The sequence below is a fragment of the Choloepus didactylus genome, chromosome 16 (genome assembly GCF_015220235.1).
Source record: "Choloepus didactylus isolate mChoDid1 chromosome 16, mChoDid1.pri, whole genome shotgun sequence".
NCBI lineage: Eukaryota > Metazoa > Chordata > Mammalia > Pilosa > Megalonychidae > Choloepus > Choloepus didactylus.
In genome coordinates, this window is record NC_051322.1 from 21,100,606 (window position 1) to 21,121,850 (window position 21,245).

The window sequence follows — 21,245 nt, forward strand, 5'->3', positions numbered from 1 at the left end:
GCAAGGCAGGATTTGAGCCCAAGCCCATCGGACTCCAATGGTCCTGTTTATTCTGCTAGACCATTCTGGTAGCAGCGCTAGCTCTCATCCCCTCACAAGCCAAATGGCATCTTTGCAAGTCTCTTCACCTCTCAGGACCTGGGTCACCTCATCTGTAAATGAGAGGCCTGGGAAAGTGACCTCTAAGAGCATCCTGAGTCTTATGGAGTGGCTTCATAAGGCAAAGAAGTTGAAGATGTGCATAGCTGCTATCTAGAAATTTTTATTCCATGTAAGGGCCAATATGTACATACTCATTGGTGAAGTCACATCTGCACCATCTGTCCTGTTCTCGGTGTGCTGAGGGCTCCCTGAGTAGCTGAAGAGGGAAAGACAACAGTGGTGGATCAGGAGGAGCAGCTAGCAAGTCCCACACAGGGGTCTCAGCACGGCCACACCTTAGAATCACCTGGGAAGATTTTCAAAAATCCTATTACCTGGACCTCACAGCAGACTGTTGAATCCAAATCTGGCCATTGGTATTTTCTAAGCTTTACCAGGGATTCAGAGGCACAGCGACAGTTGAGAACTACGGACCGAGAGAATATAAACTTGGCACTGCCCTTCATCAGCACCTGGTCAGAACAAGTAAGAATAAGTGTCTGCTAGAGCCACCCTGCAAGACTCATACCTGCTTCCCTCCTGTCTGGCCTGAACACCGTCTTATTTGGGGCATAGCAGGCCATGCTTGCTTTTCCCTTCTAGCGGTGTGTTTGTGGAATGGCTACATTCTTTTATCCATCCGCCTCCCACCCCGCGTCTCCCAAGTCAGTAGGTCCGTCTCAGATGGTGCGCTCCCACGGGACTGGGAGCCAGGTGCTGCTAAACTGCTCTGCCTGGGGCCAGCGCAGCCCCTCTCACTCATCCCCAGGACAGTGAGGGGGTGGTTTGTGAACATCGGTGATGATCCTCACAAAATATATCAACAAGGATTGCCAGCTCAACTGGTCGAGGTGAAAAAAGTCCATATGTCTAGTTGTTCAGTATCGTGTAGCCCAAAAAGAAATAGACAACCCAAAGACAAAATCAAATCTGGCTGGTAGCAATGAAACTGGTATTTGCTTATAGACTAAGCATAATTGCCTAGACTCTAGCAAGTTGTGAGTGCTCAGCTCTTTAAAAATATTCTCTCCCAAGATAAAAATTTATTATCACAGCTCAACTTTGATCAAAGATGAAGGCCCATTTATAAAGATCGAGAGAGTAGGATGTCTAAAGTTGTGCTACCCTTTGATGAAAGGGCAGGAATGATAGTGGCAGGATTCAGGGCTACTTAAATAATGGGGCATTCAGCACTGGCAATTAAGATAAGTCTGTGGCATAAAAATAATTAGCTCTTAAGACCCCTTAAACAATATCCAAAATTGATAAGATTTCGAGAAATGAGCAGACCTACAAAATGGAAGCTCTAAGAACAAAAATAGCCTATCTGTCCTCTAATAATATGCTGGCTCCCTTCCTTCCTTCCTTCCTTCCTTCCATCCTTCCTTCCTTCCTTCCTTCCTTCCTTCCTTCCTTCCTTCCTTCCTTCTTGTATGCATGCGTGTCTGCCTGCCATGGTTTCTAAGCCACCTCTCCTTCCTGGAGCCATTTTGGCCTGCAGTGATGTTAATTCATATGGGCTGTAACTGCTGTTTTATTTGGGAGACATAATGAGGAATTACTGCCTTTCCATGATGTGTGAACTGTGTCAAAATATTCCTGATCTCCCCAACCTAAGATTTGTCAATGGGCAGCAGAAAATCTGGACAAAACCCTCATTGTTTGGATAGCAGACAAGGTCCCATCAGCAGGGTGGTTCATTAGGAAAGCAGGAAACAAGGCTGCCCAGTGTCCACTGCACAAATCCCATTTATGCTCCTTTAATTGCTTGCTCTATCTCAAAACTTCCTCTTAAGGGCCAGTGCTCTCCCACCCTCAGTTTCACTGTCCATGCCTTCTTTATCCCAGGGATCCTTCCAGCAGGGAACTTAGGCTGAACACCCCTTTTCCTCTAAAATATCAATAACCACAGCTCCCATTCGTGCAGAGCTTAGAAGCTTTTCAAGGCTGTTTCATATTCAATCTGCTGAATAATCCTCAGAGTGGCCATCCCCTTGGGCATCAGAAGTGTAAAATGACTTGCCCCAGGTCAATATGTGGGTGAGAATGACAGAGCTCACACTTGAACCCAGGTCTCCCACCTCCAAACCCCACAATCTTTCCACTGTCATACGCGGCCTCTGTGGAATCACCATCTGGGTAGGCTACAGTTCTGACAATTGGGACATTTACACTGGGCCTATCCTGGGTCTGGGGCTAGCTCAGTAGCCTAGAACCCAGGGCCAGTGAGGCCGGGGGCACAGGTTTGGCTCCAGAGGGCTGGCCCTGGCTGGTTGCCCTGCCTTTTGTCATACGGTGTCCATGGCACAGGCTTTGGCTCAGGGCAGTCAGTTCCAGAACTAGAACCAGCACCTGAACCAGAGCTGCCCCTCCTCCGTCCACGCTCCACATGGGATGAGGAGTCTGCATGCCTATCCGGAGCCTACACCCTCTTCTAGGCCATCCTCCAGTTGCCTAGGACCTGGAAGTCCCTGCTAAATGCGTGCCAAGGCCTCACAGGCCTCATCCCCAGCTCTGTCCTCCTGACACAGCTGAGCCTGAGGAATGGGCTGGGGACTGTGGGGGTCCACACATACATGTACAAGGCCCTTCCCAGTGAGGGAGGGAGCCAGGGGCTGGAAAAAAAGAGGACCAGCTTGTGGGCCAGGGGCCTGAATTCATACTCACCCCAGGGTCCCACAAGTGTTAGGGGTGGGCCTGACTGGAGGAAGGGGCAGCCTGGGCCAGCAAGGGAGATTTCCCCCAGAACTGAGGTCCCAGTGCCCAGAGGGAAAAGAATAAGCCCGGGTTGGTAGGAGAGCCAAGCCGGGGGAGGGAAGGCCTTCTGATGCACCGAGTCGGGTTCCTCCAATGCAAATGCCCCTCTCCACCTCTGAGGGTTATTTTTATGAATAGCTACCATTTGTGGAGTGCTTAATATACTGTAAGTACTTCAGTTATCATCTAATTAATCCAATACAACTCTAAGGCAAATAATTCAATCCCCAATTTATAGATAAGGAAATAAATCTCAGGTTGTGCAACTTAACCCAAAGTGGTAAAGCTGACGTTCACACCCAGCTGATGTCCTTAACCTCCGGGCTGCGTTGCCCCAAGAAGTATAAAAATGAATAAGTCAGTAGCTATGAGAGCACTCAGAGCTCTTTAGAGCAAGGAGGGCCAACAGATGTAAGTTTTATAGGCCCTGACAACAGGCTTGTTGAATCATTCTGTAGACGTGTATTTCCTGCTCTACACACCAGACACACCACTGGGTTCCGAGACCCGAAGATGAGTAAGTCACAGCCCCTACCTTCGCGGAGTTTATGGTGTCGAGCAGGGGTTCTCAAACTTTTGCAATCATTGGAATCACCAGGAGGGCTTATGAAGTCACAGATTGTGGGGCAGACCCTCAGAGTTTCTCTATCAGCAGGGCTGGAGGGAACCCAAGGATGTGCATTTCTAACAGGGTCCCAGGAGACGCTGAAGCTGCTGGACTGGGGAACACTCTTTGAGAACCACTTTCAGATGTTGTGGGGATCAGGATTCCCTCCGTGAGCTTGAGGCAAAGTGGAATCCCATCACCCTCCCTTCCGTGGGCAAGTGGAACAAGGCAGAAACAAACCTCGGAGTCACCCTCCAAGGAGGAACGGCCCCAAAGCTTCTCCAAAGGCAGCAAGAAAGTAGAGGGCGGCCCGGCGGAGGTCACCGGGTCAGGGGAGGCCGGCGAGCAGCGCCAGTGGGTCCTCCTGAGGGCTCGCGGGCTCGCTCCCCTTTCCCTCCGGGTCCACAGCAGTCATTCTTTCCCATTTGAATCTGGTGACATCCACAGGGCAAATTCAGAGGGGAGGTGCCAGCCTCCCCAGGATTGCCTTTCCAAATCATTTTATTTCAGGTGGGTAACCAAGGGCAGCGGTCCCGCCTTGGCGTGACCTGGGAATCAGCAGGCCGAAATCATGCATTCCCTGCCCTGCCTGCCGAGGTGCCCAGAGGATGGCTGTCAGGGAGGCAGCCACTAGGGTGAGTACGTAAAAAATAAATAGGAATGGAAGATTGGCTGGGAGCCCCTGAGGATTAACTAACTAATTAATTCCCCCAACAGTTTGATGAGGAACTAATTAATCCATTAAGCATGTTGAGGGTTTAAGGCTCTGGCCAAGTGCAGGGGAAGGCTGTGCTCAGGGGGCTGCAGGGGGGTCTGTGTGAAGACCCAGCCTCCTGGGGGCCCTGGTCTCGGCTGCATCAGACATCTGCCTCCCAAAGCTCTTTCTGGAACCAGGCTCAGCCGTCACTCTGCCCAGGGAGCCAAGTGAAATAAGAGAGCTCTGGGGAAAGGCTGTGGGCCTCCAGCCTCTGCAAGGATCAGCAAGGGAAGTAGGGAGCCACAGAATGTTAGAGCTCCACAGGACCTTGCCGATCTGGTCCCTCCAACCCACTTCGCAGGTGGAGAGTAGAGTTTACAAATTCCCTCAGCACACTGTTTGGACCTAGAGAAAACTGATGCTTATTTCTGATCATCTCTACTCAAATCTCCCTTTAGGAATTATCTTAGCACCACCTGGGAAATCAGCAGGTGCCAAAATCTTTCTAAAATCAAATCGATTTGGTCTGACGAAGACATAGATGTTCATCTTATCTTTATGGGCTTTTTCTCAAGCTTTGGTAACAAATTCAAGGTTAGGTACAGGCAACATATTGAGGTGGCCCCAAACGTCTGCTTAGATATTTCCTGTCATTCACTTTTCTGATACTTTTTTTAGTCTTCTGTACCCCTGAAACCAGTTACCTCCTGTTACAACCTGATCTCAGAAAATTATCTGATCACAGCCATCTGAGAATTGAAGTTCCCATCTCCTTTCCCAGAGAACATCTTTTTAAATTCTCTTTTATTACAAAACAAAGGGCTCTGTAGCCTAGGTGGAAAGGAACGTCCAAAAAGGCATCATGCTCTGAGACGTTCTGTGACAGCCACTCTTGGAAATACAAAATGAAATGTGTAAGGCAAACTTTGGTGATAGCATAATTAGAAAAGTAGGCCAAACTGTCTGTCTGCTGCCTCAGAGGAGCTGCAAATGGTTCATTTAATAAACCGTTGTGTGCCAGAGTCTGTCCCGGGTCCTAGGGATGTAAAGTTGAATCCAACATGCATGATTTGGGGTCACACCAGGCTCCCTCTCTAGTAGAAGGGAAGAGAAGGGCCCTGGATAAGCAGAGGTTGCCACCAAAGTGTGACAAGTGCCCCGAGGAGCTCTGGCTGCCCCCTTGGGTACTGTGAGCTCAAGCCTGCCTCTACAGAGGGGTCAGCCAGGGCCATTGGGTCATGCCGAGGAACTGATAGACACTGCGAAACTTGCAAAGCTGCCCTGTAGGGTTCTCAAGCTTTCACGGGCATCAGCATCATGGAAAGGGCTTGTTGAAACACAGACTGCTGGACCTCATCCCAGAGTGTCTGATTTTGTAGGTCTGGGATGGGGCCAAGAATTTGTATCTCTAACAGTTTCCCAGATGATGCTAATGCTGCTATTCCAGGTACCACACTTTGAGAACCACCGTGCTATAATGTTCTGATCAAACCAAAGTACAGTGAAGGGTGGGCCTTACAACCAGGAGCAGGCTCCACGCCAGCACCCAGCTTAGGCTCTGCTGCCAGATGGCCAAGCACACCCTTCTCTTCCTTCGTACTGCTCAGGCCTTGGTTTTCCTTCTGCTTTTTGAATAAGTTAATGTATTTCTCTCTGTATTTATTTTTTATGTAGAGTGAAATGGATGAGAACCAAATCCAAATTGCTGGAGATGATGTGGATTTGCCCGAAGATCTCCGGAAAATGGTAGATGAAGACCAAGAAGAGGAAGAGGATAAAGATTCTATTTTCGGGCAGTTACAGAATCTCCAAAACATAGACTTGGATAGTATAAAAGAAAAAGCCCAGGCCACCATCACCGAAATCAAGCAGACAGCAGAGCAGAAGTGTTCTGTGATGTAAGGGAGCAGGGAGGGGAAGGGGGACAGGTCACTCGCGGAGAGGACCACCCTCCCGTGGAGCATCGAAAGCAGTGTATATTTTAGTGTAGTGAACACAGAAAAACCATGATGATGAAGCTCTCTACAAACAAGTAGAGAAGATGTGATTGTCCTAGATGTTCCTGGTAGAGCATTTAGCTAGTACCTTGCAGCAGGGAACATATTTTCTTTTTAGTTATAAATGTGGCTTAAGTATGATATTTCAGCTGTAAATGGTACAGAAGTCACATCTGCTTAAAGAGCTTTAGGACGGTCAGGAAGAAACCAAAACAAATGGGTATTTCCTTGCTGCCTCCTTCCTTAGAGTGTGAGCTCTCCCCCTGCCCAGCCATTATCATGATCCTAGTTCCCTTCAGAGAAAGATGTGGAGGGTCAGGGTGGCCACCAGGAGCTAAGGCTGCAGGCCAAAGGGCAACCAGAGATCACCCACCACCTCTTGTTCCCAAGCTCCTTGACCTTGTTGCTACTTCTCATCAAGTTGGGCACATGGACATCTCCAAGCCAAGGTGCAGTGGCAGGGATGCGGTAAAAGATGGGGGCAGAGAGCAGACCCCACCAGGCCTTTGCAGTGTGGGTCATCATTCTTGGGGCCACGTGAAGAATGGGTTTGGGGGTGTTTAGAGGGAGGGGGGCACTGAGAAGATTATTGCTATTTCTGAATTCAGGGCTATTTCCTCTTGTCTGAACTTGGTGATAGTAATTGGGACAAGCGCATGGACAAATACAAGTTAAATCAATCTCTCTCGCCCCCATCCCACCTCTTCTCCCCTTCTTGCCCCCTCTCCCTTTCTCTTTTCCTTCTTTTTCCTCTCATGCCCCTCCCCATCCCACTCCTTCAGACCAGCTTCCAATAAACCATCCTGTCATTCTGAGCCATAGTCTTCCAATGTAGAAACAGATTTCTTTTTTCTCACACCTGCTCTTTCAAAGGGTTATTATTCGAAAGACTTAGGACATTCAACTTTAAGACATTTAAAACTGTCTGACCAAAAGCAACCAAAACAAAACAGAACAAAACACTGGGTTTATCAGTGAATCTGTTTATAAAATAAATAGTGCTCAAAGAAAAATGTTATTAAGAAGAATGACATTGTCAAAGGAAACTGGAACTAAGACCAAAATTTAGGGGTTAATAATGGTACCTGGTCTGTACCCAGAGTTCCCAAGGGTGTTGTACAAGAAGTTTCATATTATGAAAATATTTAAGCAAATAAAACAAATTATTAGGAGTCCGGATCCTATGGCCTTTGGCAAAGTCTAACGCCTCTTGGAGGTTCCTGGGAGAAGCAGTGTTTGAGCCTAATTAACCTTGAAGACATGAGTCCACAAGCCCTAGATTCCATGGACACATTTTACAACTATGCTTCTCTTGTATTAGAACTGGCATGTGAGTTGTGATTTGTTTTATGGCAGAAACTTTTTTAAAAAATTCACAATTTAAAAAAATGATAAAATAATTTATTTTCATTGCAAGGGCTTTCTTCACCCTGATGCCTGGCTCTGCGCTATGGCTGATGGGATGGGATGGATGCATGGGAGGTGATGCATGTGGTCCTAAGTTTGTACATTTTGTTGTGATAGAAAATACTGTGGCTGCCAAATTATTCCACAGAACAGGTGAAGGGCGACATAGAAGATTTGCTTTCTTGTAAAAGATGCAGTCAGTTCTGCTGAAGAAATTACTAAGTTGGCATTTCAACTTGACAGCCAGAATTGCTCCAGTACATTTGGTTACTGTCCCAGGGGAGCAGCAGAGCTGCTAGAGGACTCTGCATGGTCATCTGTCTCCTTTCATGTCACAACACACCACACCATAACACCTCATACAATGCTTCAGCCCACCACACCCCAGCGCCACCCCACCCCAGTGGTCTCCATGCTGTATGATGTTAATGGGCAATATTTTACCATTAAGTATAATGTTATCTGTTAAACCTAGACCCCTACTTCACACCATACCAAAAAAGTTTATGCAAGGTGGATCATATTCTTCAGCATAAAATCTAAAACTGTAAATCTTCTAGAACAAAACACAGGAGAAATCTTTACAATCTTGGGGTAATCAAAGCTTTCTTCAGCAAAGGTTTTATTTATAACCATAAAATTAAAAATTGATAAATTAGACTTTATCAAAATCTAAAACTCCTGCTCATCAAAAAACTATTAAGAAAAAGTCAAGCCACAGATAAGGTATAGACTGGAAGAAAATATTTGCAAAACATATATCTGACAAAGGACTGAGATCTAGAACACAAAAAGACACTCTTACAACTCAATAATAAAATGGTAAAAAACAAATTTTAAAAAAGGGCAAAAATTTCAGCATTCACATTAACAAAGGAAGATATACAAATGGCCAAGCATATGAAAAGATCTTCAATGTAATCATCGGGGAAAGAAAATTGAAACAAACCACAATGACATCACCGCAGACCCACTAGAATGGTTAAAACGAAAAAGACTGACAACACCGAGCACTGATGAGAATATGGAGCAATCAGAATTTCATACATTATTAGAAGGAGTGTAAAATAATACAACCAGTTTGGAAAAAGTTATGGCTATTTATTATACAACTAACATATTAAGTTAAACTATCCTTTTAACCCAGCAATTCCACTCTTAGGACATGAAAGTGCATGTCCTCAAAAAGATGAGTACAAGAATGTTCATAGCAGTTTTATTCCTGATAATTAGGAAGTAGAGACAATCCAGGTGCTCATTAAGAGGTGAATGGAAAACTATGGAACATTTGTATAATGCAACACTACTCAGCAATAAAAATGAATAAACACTTGGGGAAAAAAAAGAATGAGCATCTAATACTCAAAGCAGCCTGACAAATTTCAAAAGCATTGTGCAGAGGGAAAGAAGCCTTGCACAAAAAAGTCTATCCTATATTATTCCATGTATATGAAGTTTCTGAACAGGTAAACTAACCCATGGTGACAAATAGCAAACTGTTTGCCTTTGCAGAATGGTGATGAGGACTAATTAGGAAAAGGCATGTGGGAATTTTCTAGGGTGATGATAATGCAACATATCTTGAGAAGGGTATGTGTTATTAAAGTATATGCATTTATCAAACTCATTAAATGATATACTTAAGAGTTGTGCATTTCACCATATGTAAATTTCACCAAAAAAAAGAGAACACTTTAAAAATATTGAACTCTTACCAATGATATGCATGCTGAAGCACTGGGGGTGAAATATACTGAAATCTGCAACTTACTTTAAAAAGCACACCAAAACATACAAGAGAGGAATAGTTGAATAAATCGATGTGATAGAGCAATATATCAAAATACTAATTTTAAAATCAGAGTGGTGGGTACATTGTATTTATAATCTTTTCAACTTTTCTATATGTTTTAAATTTTTCTTAATAAATGGTTTGTGTTTTATAAAATGTTGGGAGTGGAAATGAATGAACTCCACTTATTAGCACCTGTAGTGTAAAAGAAGCTGAAACAAACGGATGAGATAGAATTTGGATTCTTTAAGCCTTTAAAGCTTACAGTCTCTCCTCTCCCCAGTAGTTGAAACAATGGGCACAGATTTGTTCCATATTCTTGTGCTCATGTGTAGGGCTTTTCATTTCAGAGTTCAAAGCACTGAACAGTTCATATATAAATGTCACTCCCCCCACAAATGCAAATTGCTGTAAGAATTTCATGTTTCTTAATGCAATTAAAAATATAAACATTAAAATGAAATTAGTACACTCACCACACAACCACAGAAATTCTGGAAGGAGAATTTGTGTCTTGTTATCCTCATAGGCATTTAAAAGACTAATGTTCCCAAGTGTTCAAGTCAAGAAGAGCATTTCGTGTAGACTTCCAGATCTAGCAATATGGCGCCTCTGGAGCCTTTCTGTCTCTCTCTTTCACAGTCTCCTTCTCCTCTTCCTCTTCAGTTCTATGGCCAGGCCATATTTGGATCAGAATCACTTCACTATCAACAGATGTTACATCCAAATAAGTCTCTGTGATGATGTTATAGGTAAAAAGCATATTCCCATACGATTGCAACATAAACCCTTATAAATTCCCAACAAGAAATTCCTTCCCCAAGGCCACGATATGGTTCTTTCAAGTTACAATAAATTGAAAAAGCAAAGGAGAATCTGAACCGACTTTGAGGGTTTGTGCAGTAGAACTCAGAAGCTCCCAAGGTTTTTGACTACATTAGAAACAGTGGTTTTGAGAGCTAACAGAAATGAAGCTTGGAGAATGTAAAATAAAATGGAAATCATAGAAATTAAATTCAGATTCAGAAAGCTTGGATACTTTTGCCTTTTAAAAAACTTTTTAATATGGGAAAACCTCAAACCTAACCCAAAGTAGAGAAACTAGAATGACAAATCCACATGTACCCAAGTTTGACTTCTTTATCCATGGAAAACTATATCGTCCATTCATAAATGTCAACCATAAACTGATGACATTGTTATTCTTAAAAAGCAGCTATTTCCTGTGGATCCACAGAAAGATAGCATAAAGATAACAAAGTGCTGTTTGCTTGTTTTCTTACATCATTTCAGAAACCCTTAATGATTTCCAAGTTGTATGTCTTTAAAGGTCATTCATTTAACTTACAATGCACAGTCTGCAGTAAGTGCACATAAAGCTTCTGACACTTGGATGAAGATACTCAGGGAGCACCTTGAAAATCTCACTGAAAGCATCTGTTGGTTAAAAGGGGCTAATTAAATTCGTCAGGACTTATAGGATCAGCATTTTTAGGGCTTAAGGGGTCAGAGGAGAATGTACAATAAAAATCAACAAACAAATGTCCACAAGGTTGCAGTTAACCATAAAAGCAAATGGAAGTTAACAGTCTGCAGTGGAGTTGCAGGAACCACTTTAGAAAAAGAATGGCATCCCCTAAGATGGTGCACCCCACTAAGAGAGAAGCCTGGGGTGCGGTGGGGGGGTCTGGGCAGGATGGCCTCAGCATCAGCACGGGAGACCCTATCACCTTGTTTAATAAATGCTCACATCAAAGGGGTGGCAGAAACTTCAGCCTGCTCTGATGCTAACAAGACTGGAGAGGGCTGAAGTGCCTTTTGAAAGTGATCAACTGATTTTTGTGGGCTATATGGAATACAAGCAAAGCTTTTTGACCCATGGAAAATAATATGTTAGAAAAACTCCTGATGACTGATTATAAGAATGTGAAAGCATGTATACCCATGCCAGCCAATAACTGGGAGAAATTAGACAAGTGACTTAACCTGTTTCCTCATCTGTAAAGTAGACTTCCTCACAGTCACTCATTAAATTCAACAACCACTAAGTGCAACATATGTTCTGGGCACAGGGACTCCAGGAGACAAGGTACCTATTCTGAGAAGCTCATGTTTTATGAGAGGAGGCAAGTAATAAATGAGTGAGCAAATAACAAATAACAAAATTTTGGAGAGCAGTAGGTGCTATGAAAAAAAACGAAGTGCCGAGAAGGATCATGTGACTCTTTGGTGGAGGGCCTTTGAGGCAGAGAGAATAGCACATGCAAATGTCCTGAGGCAGCAAAGAGCTGATATCAAGATAAGAAAAAAGGGTCAATGTGGCCACAACTCAGTGAACAAGTTGGGAAGGGCAGGAGAGTGGTTGGAAGTGTTGAGTATCAAGGAGGTAGCTCTAATAGAGCAGTGAAAGGATTTTGGATTTTATCCTACATATAATGTAAGCCTTTAGAGGGTTTTATGCAGGGAGTGGCATGATCTGATATATTTTGAAAAAGGTCATCTGAAAGCTGAGTGGAAAATGGACAATAAATAGAGAACTGAGAGTAGCAGGAAGTTAGACGGTTAGAAGGTTAATTCACTACTCCATCCAAGCAAGCTAAGATGGTGTTCTGCACTGTGGAGGAGATGGAGAGGAGTAGGCAGATGTGAGAAAGATTTCAGAAGGAAAACCAATGGGTGTGGGGATGGACTAAATGTGAGGGGCGAGGCAAAGAAGGATTATCATAATACTACCTTACTGGGGACTATAAGAATGTAATGAGACAGCACATGCAAGGTTAACACATTACACTGGCAGATTCTGAGTGTTGTGATGTTATAGAGACGGTATGAAGTTGACAATAACTAAGGCAAGGAGCAGGAGAAGGGGAGGGGGAAGAAGAAGTTGGGGCTTACCTTTTCCTTTAGGACAGAGGCAAAGCAGCCAGGACCCATTTGACTTGCCCTAAAGGTGGCAGGAGTTTGCCTTCACTTTGGAAACAGGCAATGTCTACACTAAATTTGAGAGTGAAGAATACTGGAATATTTCACTGGGACTCTACAGTTTATTCTCTCCTTTCACAAACATTTAGTAAAGAGTGATGGGCAAACAAAGACCCATCACCTGGCCATATCCGTGAACTCAAAAAAGTTCATTCAACTCCCTTGACATTCACCAAAAGGCCATTCTCACCAAAAATCATCTGTGCCTTTCTTTTAGTATACTCTTAAAGACAGGCCCTTCCCAGAGATTTTTATGGAAGCATGATAAAGCTGTCTAGCTTTTTCACAAATACACCTGGGGCTATCTGTAAGAAAGTTGGCCAAAAGGGGAAGGGAACTAACAGTTTTGAGAATTTACTTTGTACAAGGCACTGTGCTGGAGTCTTCCCTGGACCCTGTGAAGTAAAGAAGTTTGGGGAGAACTTGTCCTACAACAGACCTAAATACACACACACACACACACACACACACACACACACACCTCTGCTTAGTTTCCTAAAGCACACACTCCTACAAGTGAAGGATGAAGTGGTAAGGAAAGGTGTGAAGGAGAAAGGGAGCTGAATGAGAACGATGGAAGGGGACAGCAGGGAAGTCTGCTGAGTAGCTGGGGTGGGGAGGGGATAATTCTTATGTGAATAATTCAACATCGATGCTAATACATTTCCAAAGCAAACAGAGGGCATTCAGAGATGACCTGCTACTTGCAGTTCTCTGTGCACCTCTACTTACCAGTATGGGTAATCAATTGCAACCATATTATACCATTCCTCTTAGTCATCTTGCTGACCATAACGTGTTCTACACATTCTATCCCCTACTTCTGGAAGTAGAAGAAGTAGTCCCAGCCTCTTAAGTGTTTATGTTTGTGAGTAGCTTATGCTTGATTTGTCAGGGGTTGGCTGCATTTTGTTTTATTCTTCACTCTCCAAATTAAAACCAAGAAAACTGAATATATTAACCTCCTATTTTAAGAAGAAGTTGTAAGCACCATTGGCAGAACAAAGAATGAGTGAGTTAACGTTGGAATAGAAGGGGGAAGTATAATCCAAATGATATGTATGGATCTGTATCCTTAAAACAGAGTTGTGCTATAATTATTTCAGGAAGTGGGAGAGTACCACTGTAGTGAAAATACAAGTTAATAGTTAAGAGGTAAATCTTTCCATGGGCGAGAACTTCCCTGGCTGCAAACTCGCAGGGTCCTCCCACCACATCATCTCAGCATTTTCAAATTCTGCCACAAGTGACCAGGATCCCTTTTTACAGATGAATCACCTGAAGCCATAAAGAGTCTATGGTTTATCCAAGTGATTAAGTGAATATAAATAATGTAATACATCCCCAAATTTAGTCCAAATTTATTAAACTGCTGTTCAGTTGATATTTCTCTTTAAATCAAATCACTTTTAAAAATTAATATATTTGTTTTTAGCATAAATGGAAAACTAGTATGCCCTAATGAGATAACTCTAAATATTAATATAAACAACACAAAGCTCTTCAATCCTAGCAGGTTATTGTTATCTGCTGAAGGCTGAGTCTGAGGTTCACTCCTTTGTTAAAAAGGATGTTTAGGAAGTGTAGGGAAATGTTAGTAACTAACCATTTGCAGAAGGACTTTCTTCTTTACTTAACAAAGGATTGAAAGAGAAATCATCATAGATCAAGTTCCCCAGGAAATGGACTCTGAGATTCTGAGATTTGTGTACAGGAAGTTTATTGTGAGGGAGAGAGAGAAGCAGGGTTGAGTAGAGGGACAAGCAGAGCTGAGATGCAGTCACATCAGAAGCCTCAGTCCGTCCCTGAGGAGCTCTAGAGCTGGACTGGCCCTGCAGAGTTGTCCTGAATTAAGGGAAGATGACCAAGCTTTTGCCCACCGGCCTCGGACACTCATTGGATGTGGGCTGCCATGGGAGGGGAAATAGCCATGGCTGAGGCGTCTCTCTCTAGCCACTCAGTGGAGAGCCATCAGCCACCAACACTCCTGGCCTCAGAGGGAACGAGAGCCTCACTGTTCTGGTTTACTTCCACTGAACAAAACAAAGGAAACAGACAAAATCTCTGCTTTCTTGGAGCTTAGAGTCTAGTAGAGGTGGAGAACCAAGACAATGAACAATAGACACAATCTATGAGTAAACAATGTAACATATTAGGAAATGATATCTTAAAAAAAAAAAAAAACAGACAGAACAAGGAAAAGGCCATGTCAGGGTATGGAGCAGCTTGCAGTCATTGAGAGGTCAGAATGGGCCTCCCTGATAGGAGCTGAGAGGGTTAGCCATGCAAAAATCTTGGGGAAATGCATTGCAGGCAGAAGAAACATCCAATGCAAAAGCCCTGAGGTCTGTTCCAGGGACAACAAGAGGGGCACTGTGGCTGGAACTGATCAAGCAAGAGAGAGAGCAGTATGAGCTGAGGTCAGGGGTTACCAGACCACGTAGGGCCTTTATGAAAGGATTTTAGGGAAATGGGGAGCAAGGATTATTCATGATCTAACTTATTTTCAAAGGGATCACCCTGACTTCAGTGTTAAGAAGAGACTGAAGGGTCCAAGAGTAGAAGTTGGAGCCAAGTAAGAAGCTGTTGCAGTAATTCTGGAGAGATGGGCAGATTGGTGGCAAAACATCATCAGATTCAGTTTATATTTTGAAGCTAGAACCAACAGTGTTTCTCACATACTGGATGGGAGAAAAAGAAATCTATGGCTTTTGCCCTGAGAAACAAGAAGGATGAAATACCCATTTGTAGATATGGGAAGACTGGGATGAACAGGTTCAGGAGGGAAATGTGATTCAGAAGATCTATTTTGGACATGTTAAATCGGAAGGGCCCAACTCACATCTGAGTGGAGATGTCAGATAGGCAGTCAGTTGAGTGAGTCTGAAGAGAGGCCTGGAGTGGAGTCAAAGAGGCCAAGCCCTGGGCCTTCCAACTCTAAGAGGTCAAGGTCAAGAGGAGGAATCAGCAGAGGATGCTGGGAAGGAACAAACAGTAGGGTAGAAAGAAAACCAGGAGGTCGTGAAAACCAGGAAGTCAAATGATTCTTAGTAGAATACCACCTTGCTTGGAAAACAAAGGTGATCAATCAATGCTTAGGAATGGAATTGGCTCCCTGATAATTGTCCTCTGAAAAAGAAGAGAGAAGGATACTAGAGAGTGGTAAACCCAGGGGGTCTGGTGGAGGTGATGCAAAATGGGCAGACTTGCCTTCTTAGCCCTTAATAGGATTGATGTGCTTCAAGACTACTGTCCCCTCAAGATAAATATCTCTTGTGCTTCCTCTTAGACTCTCTGAATTCAATTACTTCAATTTGAAAACAAGTAAAGGGGAATTATCTTAATATAGCTTTGCTCCTAGCAATTCAAAAAGCCCCATCTTAAGTGAAAATCCAAGCTTCCCTCTTTGTTATTTGCAAGTTCCAAGATAATGATGCAAATGTTCCATCTTTTGGCAAAAAGACGAAAATCACTTACCCAAGAGATCATGTTTCAGTTTCAATAATATTAAACACTTTCTGATTTCTTCCTTTTTAATGCAGAAGGAGCAGCGTTGCACAAGTAAATGTTTAAAAACCAGTAATCCTGGTGGAGAGAGGAGCCCTGATTTTCAGAATTTGTCAGTGTCTGTGGTGAAAATATCACTACTGTGGCTGATTTAAAGCTACTAATGTGACCTCACGGTACACAGAGCTGGGAAGAGATGTCAAGCATCCACTCTCAAGAGCAGTGGGAACCAGTTCCGGCACATCATGTATAGGAATATCAGCTGTTTGTGGAACTGCCCTGCCAGGGAAGTGTTTGCTCTGACAAAGAGGCTACTTTGATTTGCATTAGCTATAAAGCAAGCTCAGGACCAAAATAATAGGGTTGGTAAATGATGGGGGAGTAGCGGGAAGAGTAACTTCATTGCGTTTGAACTATAAACATATTCCTCCGAGATTCATACACAGAGTTACTCTAACTACAAGCCCTGAGATATCCCTGTGTGAGACCTTGAGAGCTCAGCCTGGCAGTGGCAAAGCCTCAGTGGTCTAATGGAGAGTATGGGGGTCTGGAGATTGGACTCTGGTCCAAGAGCTACCAAAAACTTTCCGTTCCATCTTGAGCAAATCACTTAATTTCTCTGGGACCACATTTCCACAGCTAAAAGATAAAAGTGGGGGCTAGAAATGAGAGAGCAGAACCAGAAAATCACAACGTTCCCCTTCTAAATCTTACATACATGGTCCTCTGAAATAACAGAAAACTAAATCAGAGATTAGTTTTATGTAATGTTTCCAGGAATACTGTAATTGGGAAACAATAGGAATGCCTAAGGAGGACAGACATCTTGCTAATTGCTAGATTGTCTGCAGAGAGCTACAGCCCCTATTATTATACAAAAAGAAAAGTCCTTCAAACAGGGTTTTATCACTGAGCAGTATAACAGTTCACCACTACATTTTATTTCATCCTCTGCTTAGATGAAATGTCTGCTTCCATATGCCCAGCTGAGACGGCTCTAAATTCATCCAGAAATGCCTACCCGAGGCCCATCTCTTCACAGGTTTATGGGATGTTAGCCACAACTATGTGATGGGGTTATTATTTACTACAATATCTTTATGTAAACAATTACTTCAATTTAGTATAAAATACTAGAGAATATTCAGATTTGCATGTTTAGTAAGCAAGGGCACAGAAAGTGTGTTTTATTTATGTGTCAATGTCATATATTTATGAAAGTGAGCAAGGATATTCATTATTAATTGCCTACTTGTAAAAATGAGGTTTCTGATTAGTATCCTTCAGAATATTTTTCTGATATACCTTCTGTAGTACTTCCAGTAGGAAAATATAGCATTGACAAGTAAGACCTGGTAATGAAAGACAAATAAGCAAAGAGTGTTTTTCTCTGTATTTATTATGTCAGTACTAAAGTATAAATAAAGTATAAAGGTAACCATACAGGTAATTATATATGCCAGTACTAAAGTATTTTTTTTTTTTGGTAATGCCACTTTTTACTTCTTACAGTTTCTAAAATGCAAATGAATAAAAAGTAATGATAAGTCAATGGACATACAAAGTACAGGGATATAATATGTGACAAGTACAACAACGAGGTAGGAGGATGAAGAGTATTTGAACAGAGTTTGTGTATGTTATTGAAGTTGAGTTAGTATCAAATCAAATGTGATTGTTATAGATTTAGGATGTCAAATTTTAGCCCCATGAAAACCACAAAGAAAATATGAAAAATATATACAGAAGGAAATGAGAAGGATCTCAAAATGGCACACTACTAAAAATCAAATATATATGAAAATAGGCATTAATGGAAGAATTGAGGGACTAAAAACGTGTAAGACATACAAAGACCCAATAGCAAAATGGCAGAAGATTACCAGTAGTCACTTTAAATGTAAATGTATTAAACTCTCCAGTCAAACAGCAGAGATTGGCAGAATGGATAAAAAAGTATGACCCAACTTTGTTCTGTTTACAAGAGACTCACCTTAAATTTAAAGACACAGGTAGGTTGGAAGTAAAAAGATGGAAAAAATATATACCATGCAAACAATAACTAAATAGGAGCTGGAATAAAATAGATAAAACAGACTTTAAGTCAAAAACTGTTATGAGAGACAAAGTGTCCCGGCCCGCGGGACGTTCAACGGAGGCTCCGAGTCCTGTGAGGGAAGAATGGTATGGGACACGAGACACGAAGAATGACAGCAAGACAGGTTTCTGATCAAGCTGCAAAACTTTATTGAAGAGGCAGAGCATATATACTCTAGGAGAAGGGGAAGTGGCTAGCAAGGGCTCGTGGCGGTCTAGGATTGGTGGTTGCTGTTGCTAGGGCAGATGGCAGATGTGGGGTTAGCATTTTTGGCGCGAACTAGCACTTTTGGCGCGAACTACTTCCGTAAAGAAGGCTGAGGGTAACTTAAGCTATTGTTGTATCAGCCCTGGCGGCCATGTTGCACATCTCCGGTATAGCTGAAGGTGGACTTCATGCATGCTACCTTAATCGCCCTCTACACAAAGAAGGTCACTATATATGGATAAAGAGCTCAATTCAACAAGAAGACATAACAATTATAAATATGAATGCACCTAATGGCAGAGCCCACAAATATATGAAGCAAATACTGACATATTTGAAGGGAGAAATAGACAGTTCTACACTAATAGTTGGAGACTTCAATACATCACTTTCAATAATGGACCTAGGAAATTGCAAATCAAAGCTACAATGAGATATTATTTCACACCCACTAGAATGGCTACTATTAAAAAAATAACAAGTGTTGGAGAGGATGTAGAGACAGGATCATCCATTCATTGCTAATGGAAATGTAAAACGGTGCAGCCACTGTGGAAGACAGTTTGGTGGTTCCTCAGAAGTTTACCATATGACCTGGCAACCCACTCCTAGGTAAATACCCAAAAGCACTGAAAGCAGGGTCTTGGAACAGATATTTTTTCACCGATGTTCATAGCGACATTATTCACAATTGCCAAAAGATGGATGCAAACTGTGTCCATCAATAGATGACTGAATAAACAAAATCGGTACATATATAAACGGAAAATTATTCAGCCCTAAACAGGAATGGAGTTCTGATCCATGTGACAACATGGATGAACCTTGAAGACATTGTGTTGAGTGAAATAAGCAGACCCAAAAGGACAAATATTGTATGAACTCTCTGATATGAAATAATTAGAATAAGCAAGTTCATAGAGTCAGAACCTAGAATAGAGATTACCAGAAGCTGGGATGGAGGTAGAGAACGGGAAGTTAATGCTTAATTGGTTGAGTTTCTGTTTGGGGCAATGGAAAAGTTTTGATAATGGATGGTAGTGATGGTGGCATGACATTGTGAATATAATAATTGTCACCACCCAATTGTGTATTTTTGGTGGTTGAAAGTGGAAATTTTGGGTTGCGTATATGTTACTAGAATGAAATTTTTAAAGAAACTGTAAGACTGTCCAACATGAGCAGTGAACCTTGATATAAACTATGGACCATGATTAATTGTACAATTGTAGTGATGTTTCATCAGTTCTTAAACAGGGGTGCCACACTAATGCAAAGTGTTGGTGAGGGGGAGGACCGTGTATGTGTGTGTGAGGGGGTCTATGGGGGTTCTGTATTTTCTGCATGGATTTTCTGTAAACCTGCAACTTCTCTTTCAAAATTTTAAATAAATAAAATCTTTCTTCCAACTTCAACTCTAGTCGTATCCTGTTCCTCCTAAATCACATGGAGCCTCCCGCTAGTAAGAGCCTCAAGCCTTAGCCACCCTACTCGCTTTACTTCTGGAAATGTTTCTCTGAACCATGCCAAATTTAAAGGGGTTTTAGCTGTGTCTAAGGTCAGCCAGCCCGTGGGGGCTGGGAGCAGGGAGTTTTCTTTGATCCATCTAATGAATTAATGAATTAAACAGAGGCAGAGTTCAGAAGCCAGGCTCCTTACTTTTGCTGAAGGGGGGCTGATTATGAGCTGGCCTAACTGCTGGAAAAATGCAGCTTCGTGCTCGAAGAATTAGGGACATGGCCGAGTCCATTCATCTTCCCTAATCGAGTCCTCGGGAAATACACATGTAGATTAGCCCCTAACAATGACCCCCGGCTGATTGCTTGGAGTACCCTCCACCGCGCCCACAATGGAATTGACAAGGCTTTATGCCCTGCACAAAGGAAGCCCCGGCCTCCCCCTCCTCGTCCTGCTTTGCCCCGTTTCCCTGTTGGCCCTCGCCAGTGACTGTTGAAGCCTTCGCTGCTTTTCTCCCAGGACTCTGAAATAAACAGTAAATAAAAGCCAACCTCACCTGGACCTATTAGGGAGAGCTGGGCAGTTCCAGAGGGAATTAACTTTGAAAAACAAGGCCATAAGCCCCTTAGCTGCGTGTGGGCAGGAGCTTAAGAAAACGCTGCCAATCTTTGTTTAGCGGTGATTACAGAGATCAATTTAATGTTGGGGAAGTTTACATTAAAACAGGGGGAACAACAAATACCAATTAATTATCCCTACAGCTGTCCCCTGGTCACCAGGGCCTCAGCACCCCAGCCCCCCCTGTTCTGAGTAACTGGTCTGGTACATTAGTTCTTGTGAAAGTGCCCCATGCTATTTGCAGGGCAGCACCTTTACTTAGAATGCCTGCTGAGAGGCTGGGGACAGACTTGGTCTGGCCGTGGGGGGATCCCCTGGGGGTTTGTTTGGGCCTCCTGAAGCCAGTGCCTGCACACTCTGACTTCATTTATTCAAGGAGCTAAACTGCCTCTGCCTCAGCCTCTTAGGTGCAGGACTCCGTCTCAGGGAGGGATTAAGGACTGACTGCGGCTAAGATGTGCTTTGATTCTTCTAAAAGATATCATATTTTACAATAATAATTACAAATGAGCTACAGCCCGAACACACTGGACAAGGAGTTAGCAAGTGTGAGTTCTAGTCTAGATCCTACCACCTAATAGCTGTACCACTCTGAACTTCAGCTTCCTCTTCTGTAAAATGGGAGCAAATATATCTCTCCTGCTCAGCTCACAGAGTTGCAAGGATCAGATGATGTTAGGAATGTGATAGGATTTGGAACACTATAAACTATAAACTGAAAAACGGTAAAGTAGATATTGATTTTCATTCATTTAGCTTTTCCTTAAAATTAAAAATATTTTCTGACTTGAATTAATAGCTCAATTATGTACTGGCTGAAGTACATGCTTGCTATTTCAATCTACCTTTTCATACATTTTATTAAAAGTAGACTGATTCGTGTAATGAACCCTCTCCAAATGCCCATCACAGAGATTTACACATGCCCTTCTAACACAAATGTAAAGGTGGAGGATCCGAAGTTGTGCGCTTGTTTT

The 21,245-nt window shown here is 42.8% G+C and overlaps 1 protein-coding gene across 1 annotated transcript in view; it reads left to right on the forward strand.

Moving 5' to 3' along the window:
- Nucleotides 1-6,104, forward strand: part of CPLX4 (complexin 4) — a 32,701-nt gene extending 26,597 nt beyond the window's left edge. Inside the window, exon 3 of the mRNA XM_037806321.1 lies at nt 5,877-6,104. Coding sequence (XP_037662249.1) covers nt 5,877-6,104 — 228 coding nt within the window. The remainder of the gene's footprint in view (nt 1-5,876) is intronic.
- The last annotated feature ends 15,141 nt before the right edge of the window (nt 6,105-21,245 follow it).